The 11,882-nt window shown below is 41.6% G+C and overlaps 1 protein-coding gene across 2 annotated transcripts; it reads right to left on the bottom strand.

The window, feature by feature from the left end:
* Positions 1-511: 511 nt before the first annotated feature.
* On the bottom strand, positions 512-4,786 carry LOC147606720 (pentatricopeptide repeat-containing protein At3g16610-like). 2 transcript variants are annotated; one of them, XM_086792166.1, is made up of 3 exons: positions 4,653-4,786; positions 4,501-4,568; positions 512-4,412 (listed from the first exon to the last, which is right to left on the bottom strand). In XM_086792166.1, exon 3 carries the CDS (start codon positions 4,272-4,274, stop codon positions 951-953), a length of 3,324 nt encoding a protein of 1,107 aa, XP_086648292.1. In that variant the 5' UTR covers positions 4,275-4,412; positions 4,501-4,568; positions 4,653-4,786; the 3' UTR covers positions 512-950. The 2 variants fall into 2 exon arrangements, with proteins under 2 accessions (XP_086648292.1, XP_086648293.1); XM_086792167.1 differs by having other exon boundaries at positions 512-4,407; positions 4,653-4,771.
* Between the last annotated feature and the right edge of the window lie 7,096 nt (positions 4,787-11,882).

The following is an 11,882-nucleotide window of genomic DNA, read 5'->3' as shown; positions in this document are numbered from 1 at the left end:
ATATGCGAGAGCATGGGAAGTCGAAGAGCCATATATAGGGTGTGGTGGCACCTTGTCATAGATATCTCCTCCGGCCGGGTTTTTTGAAGGGAGCAATGGCTGGGAGGTGGGAGCCCAACCACCGACGTTGCTTAGTGCCCTGGGGTGGTTTGTGTGATGCAACTACATGACTTTGACATGGTATCAGAGCTCGGGCCTATGTGGTCCTGGGTGGCCCTAGCCTCTGTTGATCGAGGTGCTTGAATTGGAGTATATTGGAGGTGGCAATTCGCGTAGCTACTCTCGGGTTGTTGCATGACTAGAAGTTGTGGTGGATTATCCCATATGCGAAAGCATGGGAAGTCAAAGAGCCATATATAGGGTGTGGTGGCACCTCGTCATAGATATCTCCTCCGGTTAGGTTTTTGGGGGGAGCAACGGCTAGGAGATGGGAGCCCAGCCACCAACGCTCAGTGCTTTGGGCTGGTATGCATGCTGCTGTTGCGTGAACTTTGACATTATTGGCCCTTGCTTTATTTATAAGCTTTCCTAGTTTATTTATAGGCTTTTTACACATGCACGCCCAGGAAAGAATGGTGTCCCAGTGAACACACCACCTCCACTTTAGGAGGGGTATGATCACACCACTAGCCTAAAGCGCATTTTGAAGGGGTTTCACTGGGAATAACACCTCAGACTGCAAGCAATCTCTCACCAGCACTGCCACAACCTTCATCAAGACTTTATTCAGGCCTCACATCAACGAGGAAGCAAACACAAACAATACGTTAGGCCACCAGCACCAGCATTGCAGTGAATAGACAGCAAGCAAAACTTTACACAAATCTGCAACAGCACAAATCGACCTCGCAAATGCACAAGCAGACAACCAAATTCATCGCCACTGCCCATTTTTGCTCATGCCTTTACACCCCAATCCAAAATGAATGCACGTTTCCATCAGCTTCAATCTACCATCTATGTCCTAGCCAATTCCATGCTTGTCTTTTCACTCTCATTGCCTCAACCTTCTTCGCATCTTCCTGCATGTCAGCTTCTGTGTATATGTTAGACATACAAACATAAGCTGCAGCATTTTTCTCATCAAAACGCAATGCATGTTCAAAGGCCTGCCTTCCAAGTTCCACATTGCTCCACTTTCTACAAGCACCCAACACAGTGTGCCACACCACAACATTAGGATGGAACGGCATCTTCTTGATTATAGCTACAGCCTTGTCTAACTGGCCAGCACGGCCAAGGAAATCGACCATGCAATTGTAGTGCTCGAGAGTTGGAGTGAAGCCATAATCTTTCTCGATGGCCTCAAAGTACATCTGGCCCTTATCCACTAGACCTGCATGACTACATGCATTAAGAACCATGATAAATGTGACTAAATTAGGCTGTATACCTTCTCTTCTCATTCTGTCAAAAATATTGAAAACATTTTCACTTTCTCCTAGTTGGGCATATCCTGTGATTAGTGCAGTCCATGAGACTATGTCTTGAACTGCAAGCTTGTCAAAAACTTCCTGTGCTTTTGCAAGCAAGCCACAATTGACATACATATCCACCAATGCATTGCCAATGATAGGATCCCTTTCCAACAACCCTTTTCTAGCAATCACAGCATGTATTTCATGACCCTTGTTTATGGCTCCTACGATGCCACAAGCTTTCAAGCTGCAAACAAATGTGACAACGTCTGGGGACACACCCTCACATTGCATCTGTTCAAAGCAGTTCAATGCTCCCTCGCCAAGCCCATGTTTGACATACCCTGCAATAAGTGCAGTCCATGAGACTACATCTTGAACTAATAGCTTATCAAACACTTCGCGAGCTTTCACAAGAAAGCCACAGTTGGCATACATATCAACCAACGCATTGCCAACAACACTATACCTTTCCAGCCCTATTCTGGCAATCTCAGCATGTATTTCTTGGCCCTTGCCTGCAGCTCCTACACTGCCACAAGCTTTCAGAATGCAAACAAATGTGGCAGGATCAAAAGAGATGTCCATAAGTTGCATTTGTTCAAAACAATTCAGTGCTTCCTCACAACGCCCGTGTTTGGTATATCCTGCGATTAGTGCATTCCACGAGACTGAATTTCGAGCTGGAAGCTTATCAAACACTTCCTGTGCTTTTGCAAGCAAGCCCCAATTAGCATACATATCAACCAATGTGTTGCCAACAGCAACATCTCTTTCCAACAACCCTTTTCTTGCGATCTCAGCATGTATTTTTTGTCCCTTGTCTGTGGCTCCTATGCGGCCGCAAGCTCTCAAGCTGCAAGCAAATGTGGCAACATTCGGAGAGACTCCTTCAAATTGCATCTGTGCAAAGCAATTCAGTGCTTCCTCATCATACCCATGCATGACATATCCTGCTATTAATGCATTCCACGAGACTGCATCTCGTACTGGAAGCTTGTCAAATACTTCTTGCGCTTTTGCAAACAAGCCACATTTAGCATACATATCTACCAATGAGTTACCAATAACAAGGTCTCTTTCCAACAAACCGTTTCTGGCAATCTCAGCATGTATTTCTCCACCTTTTTCTGTGGCTCCTATGCTACCACAGGCTTTCAAGCTGCAAACATACGTGACAGTATCTGGAGAGATTCCATTGATTTGCATCTTTTCAAAACAATCCAGTGCTTCTTCACCACGCCCATGTTCCACATATCCTGCAATAAGAGCAGTCCACGAAACTACATCTCGAACTGGAAGCCTCTCAAACACTTCTTGTGCTTTTGCAAGTAAGCCACAACTGGCATACATATCCACCAATGCATTGCCAACCACAAGATCTCTTCCCAACAACCCTTTCCTAGCAATCTCAGCATGTATTTCTTTGCCCTTGTCTATGGCCCCTATGTTGCCACAAGCTTTCAGGCTGCAAACAAAGGTAACAGCATCTGGTGAGATGCCCTCACGTTGCATCTGTTCGAAACAGTTCAGCGCTTCCTCACCACAGCCATGTTCCATGTACCCTGTGATTAGTGCAGTCCATGACACAACACTTCGGAGCGGAAGCTTGTCAAACACTTCCTGTGCTTTTCCAAGCAAGCCACATTTCACATACATATCAATTAATGCATTACCAACAACAAGATCTCTTTCCAAACCTTTTCTGGCAATCTGAGCATGTATTTCCCGGCCTTTCTCAATCGCTACTATGCTGCCACAAGCTTTCAAGCTGCAAACATATGTGTTAGCATCCGGAGACACGCCCTCAAGTTGCATCTGTTCAAAACAATTCAATGCCTCCTCACCACGCCTGTGTTTGGCATATCCTGAGATTAGCGCTGTCCATGGTACTACACCTCGAACCGGAAGCTTGTCAAACACTTCCTGTGCTTTTGCAAGCAAACCACATTTGGCATACATGTCAACCAAGGTACTGCCAACAAAAAGGTCTCCTTCCCATCCCTTTCTGACAACCTCAGCATGTATTTCTCGACCCTTGTCTGTGGCTCCAATGCTGCCACAAGCTTTCAAGCTGCAAACAAACGTGATAGTACTGGGAGAGATGCCCTCACGTTGCATTTGCTCGAAACAGTTCAGTGCTTCTGCACCACACCCATGTTTGGCATATCCTGCTACCAGTGCAGTCCATGAGACCACGTCTCGAACTGGAAGCTTGTCAAACAATTCCTGTGCTTTGGCAAGACAGCCACATTTGGCATACATATCCACCAAGGTACTACCAATGAAAGGGTCTCTATCAAGCAACCCCTTTCTAGCAATCTCAGCATGTATTTTACAACCTCTTTCCACATCTTTCAGCTTAGTACAAGCCTTCAATAAGGCCATATAAGTGTACACACTAGGATGTACAGAACCCTCTTGCATTTTCTGGTATAGGGTAAGGGCAAGCTGCGACTCCCCACATTTGATATAACCTATGATGAGAGAATTCCATGAACGCTCATTCCGATGCACCAGCCTGTCAAAAACCTGGCGGGCATCATGCATGCACCCAACATCCACCAACATTGAGACGAGGTAGTTCCCCAGTGATGTATGAGCTTCCAGCCCACTTTCACGCATATAAGCATGCAAGCGCAGGGCATGCGCGAGGTTTCTCTCCTTTCTGCACTTGTGCAAGATGCATGCAAAGTTTTGGACCGAAGGTGGCAGCAAGCCGTCTTCCAAAGAAAAGAGAGCCTCATCCAAGCTAAGCATCTCCGAGCCTCCAGTGTTGTTCTCTAAGGCAAGCATTTCTTGTGCTCTGGAATCCTTGTGCATGCCTTTGTGCAGATTTGTTAGCATCTTTTTCATGATAATGAAAAGCAAGGGTCTAAGTTACCTGTGTGGGTCATGTGGTCTCCAGATTGTGAATTCCTGCTGGTTTGCAGAAGGCCCTTCTGTTCTCTTGAGCATGTCTTTGATGATAGCAATCTGGGGGCTTGGCCTGGTCTGGTTTTTTTCAAAAGATGCAAGCAAGCAGTCAGACAAGATCCAATCTAAATGACCTTAATTTTGGCTGTTGATGGGCAGCACTTACTTTGCTGCTTTGTTTGTCCCACCAATAAGATGGCTCCCTGAAGTAGTCCTTCCAGGAGAGCTTGAAACCTGCGGAACACAACGAGGCTCAGTTTCGAGTCCATGCTTGCAGACTCTTAGAAGAAATCCCATATGCGATACACACGTACTTACCCGAGCAATGATAAAGCTGCATAGTTTTCTTGCAGCAGAGCAACAGAGCTTCTTAGTGCGGAATTTAGGTGGCTAAGAACATTTTGGACCTTCAGCTCCCTTCAAAACGTTCCCCAAGTGGACTTTTTCACGATATTAATTAATTTACAACTTACACATTAATTTAGGTGGCTAAGAACATTTTGGACCTTAGGCTCCCTTAGTGGACTTTTTCAGGATATTAATTAATTTAGGTAGCGGATAATTTTTAGACTTGCATCTAAATCAAGCATCGAGTAATGACACATATTTTACCCATAAGAATTTTGAGTGATTAATATAAAAAACTTAATTTCTTAAATATTTAATGATATTCATGATAAATATCATGATAAATCTAGCATCATAAGTTACCTCATTTACATCAGAGAAATGTCTAATGTCTACCTTTATGTGATGATAATAAATCTAACCTAGATCCCTTCATGAGATATATGATCTAGCTAAGAAAAAATCTAACCTAGATCCTTTCATGAGATTTAAGTAAATATATGACCTAACTAAGAAAAAATTATCTTATTGATATTAAATCAATAAATTTAAGAAGTTTTCGAGTATTCTAAGTAGATTAATATTGTTTAAGTAAATACCTAGAAGATAAAGAACATATAAAAAAGAAAGCATGTCTTATTTAAGTAGATTTTGAAAAATATGATTTTTTGTGTTGAATAATCTTCAAAGAAAATAAAATTCAAAAACAAAGAAGAAAACACAAATTATTTTTACTAAAATACTGCACAAATATCTATAATTACGAGAGAAATTATGATTATAATAGTGATTTGTGAGATATTGACATAAAGCATCACTAAAATAAGGTTTCCGGTTCTGCAAAAGGGAAAAGTAAATTGATTGTAATGCATGCATAAGGCCTTATGCACAATCGGAATGCATAAACTAATGCATGCATAAGCCTAATGCATAGCCGTACATGCATGCACAATTCTATGCATAAGTATAGTGCATAATGCTTTGCATAGCCTAGCATATGTGCATAGTATATGTGTTAGGTTTATGCATAGTACGATATGCATAACCTAATACATGTGCATAGTATATGTGCTAGGTTTATGCCATAGTCTATGCATAAGTCTAGTGCATAATGCTATGCTTAGCCTAATATATGTGTTAGGTTTATACATATTCTATACATAAGTCTAGTGCATAATGCTATGCTTAGCCTAATATATGTGTTAGGTTATGCATAAGTCTATACATGTATTAGGTTATGCATAGCCTCATGCATATATGTGTTAGGTTATGCATAAGTCTATACAACGTTTTGAAGCGAGCCTAAGGTCCAAAATGTTATTAGCCACCTAAATTAATGTGTAGGTTGGATTAGCGTACGTTGGCCCCTAAACCGCCTAAATTAATGTTCTTAGCCACCTAAATTAATTAATATCCTGAAAAAATCCCCTTGGGGAACGTTTTGAAGCGAGCCTAAAGTCCAAAATGTTATTAGCCACCTAAATTAATGTGTAAGTTGGATTAGCGTACGTTGGCCCCTGAACCACCTAAATTAATGTGCTCGGAGGTTTTTGCCCAAACTATGAATGCATTCAATAAATAGGAAGAACCACCCAGTGTGGTGGTTGGCACCTTACCATAAAAATAAGCATGTATAAGGTCAACAAGGGACTTAGCTCTATTGCAAAAAAGTATAAAAGTTCGCTTCCCACGGTTTAGGGTGACCAATATAACAAACAAATGATATTCCTAGGCCATGTTTATACAAAAATGATTGTTAGCATGTAAGTATAACATAAGCTTTTGTAGCTTGGCATCCCAGTGAATTACATCGTTCATAAGCACTTAGTGCAAAAAATAGATTATAAAAAGTGCATCCACACATCCCCCCTCCTCGTCTATGTAAACTATACATATACGATGTGACCCTCCCCTTCTTTGATTTATAGAAATAATATGCCTTGAGAGGAGTGGCCAAACGCTCGCATGGGCATGGAAATGAACATGTTTAGGCAATTATTGGAGGAAATCAAGGATTTCCATTTTTGAGAGATTCACAATATGCACCCAAAATCATTTTATGGTATAATATTAAATTTTTGTGAGGTGAACATTGCACGATTAATATGGTAAGGTCACCATGCGTTCGTGCATTCGTCATGGACACATGTCTTCCAGCATGATGTGCACGATTAATATGGTAATGTCACCATGTGTTCATCATGGACACGTGTCTTCTAACATGATGGACAGGCGTCACGAGGTTTTTTTTATTTTCTGCGTCATTTTATTTCGCATGCTCCAACACGTGTTTGCGTTAATTTTGCATGGCTATTGATGCACTCGTTTATTGTGCCCACTCCTTCTTTGCTTTGCTTTGTGGTTGCTTCGTGTTGTTGTCATGGCGGATGGCACCTCGTGCTCTCATAGCTTTGCCTTTCGATCTCTACGTCCATAGCTGCATGGTGGCGGATGCTCCGTGCTGTTCGTGATTGTGGATGGCATCTCGTGATCCGTTGATCTGTTGTGTCTTCCGATCTCTACGTCAAAAGTGTGACATCATTCTTCTAGATGCTCCTTTTAGTGTGACGTATCATTCTTCTGGATGCTCCTTTCATTTTCTTGGACAACTTGCAATAAATTTTTCTTTATTGTTGCTTCATATGTTTCCCTAACATTCATTGCATGTTTTTTACGATTAGAAGGGGCAACGATCTATACATTCGTGCTGTCACATATACTATGAAGTGGACTTCGTCGTTATTTTGGACATCTTTGTGACGATTTCTACTTCTGTTTTGTGGTGTCCGATCTATACGTTCGTGGCTTTGACGTATGCCATGAAGTGGCTTTCCTCCATGTCGTTCTTCTGGACGCTTTTGCATTCCTCTCTCCATTGCTGTGACGATTTCTGCTTCCGTTGGTGTGACATATCATATGCTAAATAGTGTGATTCCTGATTTTCTTCTTGGTCCATCTTCTGTAATGTTTTTCTTTTCTACTTGCTTCATATGCTTCCATACATATCCATGCATGTTTCTATAGACCCATGCATGTTAGTTAACGGCGGTTAGTATAATGTAATTTCTTTTCTCTGTACTTGCTTCATATGATTCTATGGAGACCCTCGTTTGTCTGTTTACGATTCATACTGGCTTTGACGTCTACGTTTGTTGCTCTGTGACATATACCATGAACTCGTCTTGTTATAGAAGTATATGCATGTCTCCTAATGATTCAAAAATCTTTGTTCTTGCCATATTGTGCTGTGCCTTTCTCTTCCTGGACATTGTGACTTCTACTACTCGTGTCGTCCTATATGTAGCATGTGTGCTTATGATTGGTAGATCTGACTTCTCATTATACTGTGGTCTGGGATTCTTTTTTTGGAGGTTGTCTTGCTTATTGATGAGCTTGGTTGCTTGTTTGTTGTTCACTCTAGTCTCCTCATCATGCCTCCTAGAAGAAAACCGTTTCATGACTAGCAATGTAATGAAAATTGGCCACTGTCCCTGTTCTTCATCTATGCTATGTTGTGATGAAGATGGTCGTCCTTCTCCTACGCCCTTACTGTGTGATGAGGGTGAACCTTTTGCATCCATTGTACTGAGGACTCGGTGCACTCCCCTACCTTCCAAAATTGTGTCGCCTCCAGAAGGGTCTTTTACTGTTCAGAATCTCCATGCAGTGAAGCAAAAAACACGTTCCTTTGGTGTGTATATCATTCATCAACCACCCCTGCTGGTTAGATATTTCGATCCATTGTACCGACATGCACACATCGATGAAGATGACAATGGGAGGAATGATGAAGCACATTGTGATGATTGCAATGATTGTGATACGTAGACTGGAAGTCACAGTAACCCTATCATGATTAATGATGATGATGACGGCTCCCATGCGCACAGCCAAACTACATAACATCTTATCTATTGATGTAAGATTCCTCCCTCCAGCTTTTGAGGTGTGCATGAATAAGAACCTCCCCTTCTGATCTTATAATTATTCCCCTCTTTGAAATAAAAGAAAGATCTTGTGCTTGGAGAGATAAAATGTCTAGAGGGAGGTAATTCAAAATTGAGATATTTTTGGATATAAAAATCCTCCTAGTGTCTAAAATGGTTTCCCCTGAAACAAAAATTCAAAAAGAACTTTCCAATGTACAATTGGAATTAATTGAAAATAGGTAAAAAGGACCTTAGCCTAAGGGTCCAGATTTTTAGAAATTTTTGGATGCTAGAACTACAAGTGCTTCGAATAGCATCAGAGATTGAGTCATCAAAATTCAATGTTGTATTCCTCAATCTAGTTGAGGTTGGCTTGACGCAACCTCAACTGCTAGTTTAGTGGCATTTTTATCTATGCCATTTGTTGGTGGTTTAGGGGAGCTGCTACATACACTAGATGGCAGAGCATTCAGTTGTGCCATCTGACTTGACCCAAGAACCTTCTCATTTCCTTTACACTTGTTGGGATCATAGCTTTCTGGATTACTTCCACCTTTTCTGGGTCTACTGCAATGCCTTCTCGAGATACAATGTGTCTAAGGAGCATACCGCTTTGGACACCAAAGCCTAACATTTAGTGGGATTCAGCCTCAGTCTGGAAACTTAGGATTTGGCCAAGCATAGTTGTAGGTGTGTCATATCTTAGGATGATTTCCCAAAGACACTGAAATCATCGATGAACACTAGTTAAAAATTTAGTAAAAATCTCATGAACCATCCGGTTGGGATGTAGCAGGAGCATTCTTGAACTTGAAGGTCATGACATTGGATGAAAAGGCTCTCCATTCGGTGAAAATGATGTCTTCTCCCAATCTTTTGGTGCCATTTAGATATGATTGTAGCCACAAAATCCATCCAAGAATGAATACATCTCATGGCCAGCTATAACATCTAGCAGAAAAAAGGGAGTCTATGAATGGCAAAGGGAAGGGGTCTAAGATCGTAACAGCATTCATCTTCCTCTAATTCACTAGGACCCTTAGATTCTGATTATTCTTGGGAATAATCACGATCTAGGACAACCATGTTTCCCGATCAATTAGATATATAAATTCGACATGCAATAATTTATCCATTTCTTTCTTGACCCTTTTGGCATAGTTGGGATTCATTCGGTACCTTTGTTGCTAGGATAGGGGCTGCATCTTCCCTTAGATTTATCCGATGCTGGTAGAGTTGGGGGTCAATCCCTTTCATTTCAGCGTAGCTCCATGAAAAAACATTCGGTACCTTTGTTGCTAGGATAGGGACTGCATCTTCCCTTAGATTTATCCGATGCTGGTAGAGTTGGGGGTCAATCCCTTTCATTTCAGCGTAGCTCCATGAAAAAACATCCTTGAAGGACTTGAGCAACACATGTTCTTCTTCCCTGAATGAAGCGTCCAGCTTGGCACCTGACTCTCTGACTATCTTTAGGTTGGCATTTGTTCCTAGATTCATCTCAATCAGTTTTTTTGTTCTTAGATTCATCTCGATTAGTTCACTTTCCTTGACCTATTTGGATTTCTTTAGGTCCCTTTCAAAGGATTTCTCCGCTATAACAATGATTTGCTGGAGACTTGGTACACATCCATCATCAGGGCCAAAGCTTCATAAAAATCTTCAGCCTCATCAAAAAATTTCCCTTCATTTGGCGGACTTCCACTGTGAGATTACAGATTGATCCAAGTGGCTGAACTTGCCTCTGATCCGCCATTTTTTACAGCAAATAAGACTGGATTCCATCTACTCAATCTAAGCATTCTGCATGTTATATCCGACAAAATGTCGACTCCTCATTCGCCATCCAGCAGTACTTCTACTATGTCCACTATGGAAAACTTGACCAGGATCATCGGGATGGCTTCATCATAAATCAAGGCTTCTCTCGATGGAGTTTCTGTCCTCTCTATGTGCATGGCTTCCAGAGGTTACAATATAAGAATATGGCATAGTGGAAAGAGATAGCAAGACAATGCACAATAGACAATGCAATAGATACACAATGGAGACAATTCAAAAATTTTGATTATACTAAAGAGGTACAATAAGTGATGGTGCTATCCACCTGTGCACTCTCAAGTAGAGCTTAGATGGCGATCTAGATAAACTCTGGATAGAGGATATACAAACTGTAGAAGGGGGTCCATACTCACAAGCATTGGATGCTTTAGTTCATGGCAACCATGTCCATATATAGTATTGTAGTAGACGGTATGGTAAACGGATATAAAATGAGGACAGTTACACTGCATAGACATGGTATTCTAGGGAATATTCCTCATACCATCGCTAGCTAGCGCTCGTACCCGCCATGACCATATCCTAACCATCATCAATGGTCACAATAATGTCCCCATTGTCTGCGTCTAAGCCAGGGTTCCCACAAAAGACATATGCACCATGGCTACTCCTCATAATCGGGGCCTAACAAATGTGCATTATACATCAAAGTGAGATACATGCTGAGAGGTGGGCATGTGTATACTACCATGCAAGGGTGCCATCTTCTCTTCTTGAGGCATCAGGCAACACAAAAGCTTTTCCTCCCTGAGGAGTTATTCCACCGACATATGGATCAGCTGTCACTTGAGACCTTCTCACAGACTGTACCACTATGTTTTTGCTTTTGTGAGCCAACTTTGGCTTTACTCCTGCTTTGGTGTCTCAACACCTCTTTTAGGTCGCGGTGTCTCTACACCCCTTTCTTTCGCCGTGGTGTCTCCACTCCTCTCTCGTGGCTCCTATCTGGTGTAGCGAGGGCACTTTGCCTTCCTGTTCTAGGTTCATCACCGGTATACTAACTTGGGGCTCTTACTGACAGATCAGCCTGGGCCTTTCTAGCTCCTTTTTCCACATGTAAGGTCCCTCCCAAGCCATGTATGTATGTGTCTCTTTTAATATAGATTTCAATAAGGAAAGAGAGTGCACTTAGAGAAGAGTGAGATAATAAGGCTAGAAACATTAGGAAAGTGTTAGAATAAAAATATTAGCTCCAAAAATCCTAAAAGAAATAAGAAGACAAGAATAGTTATATTAAGAGATAAGTATCTCCAAAAATAGAAATTTGAATTTAGGTGATAGGAGGTCATATTTAGAGTACTTTTACATATTTAGAGTCCATGCACACTAAAAATGTGAAAAAGCAACGCGTTTCTAAAGATGGCGCGTTTGCGACTATATACAGACGTTTTTGCTTATTCTTCCCGTGCTGGCTTGTAGACTAGATGCC

The sequence above is a fragment of the Cibotium barometz genome, chromosome 57 (assembly GCF_041138505.1).
Source record: "Cibotium barometz isolate CiBa-2024 chromosome 57, ASM4113850v1, whole genome shotgun sequence".
Classification (NCBI taxonomy): Eukaryota; Viridiplantae; Streptophyta; class Polypodiopsida; order Cyatheales; family Cibotiaceae; genus Cibotium; species Cibotium barometz.
The sequence above is the reverse complement of the archived record's forward strand: the minus strand, read 5'-3'. Positions and strand labels throughout refer to the sequence as shown.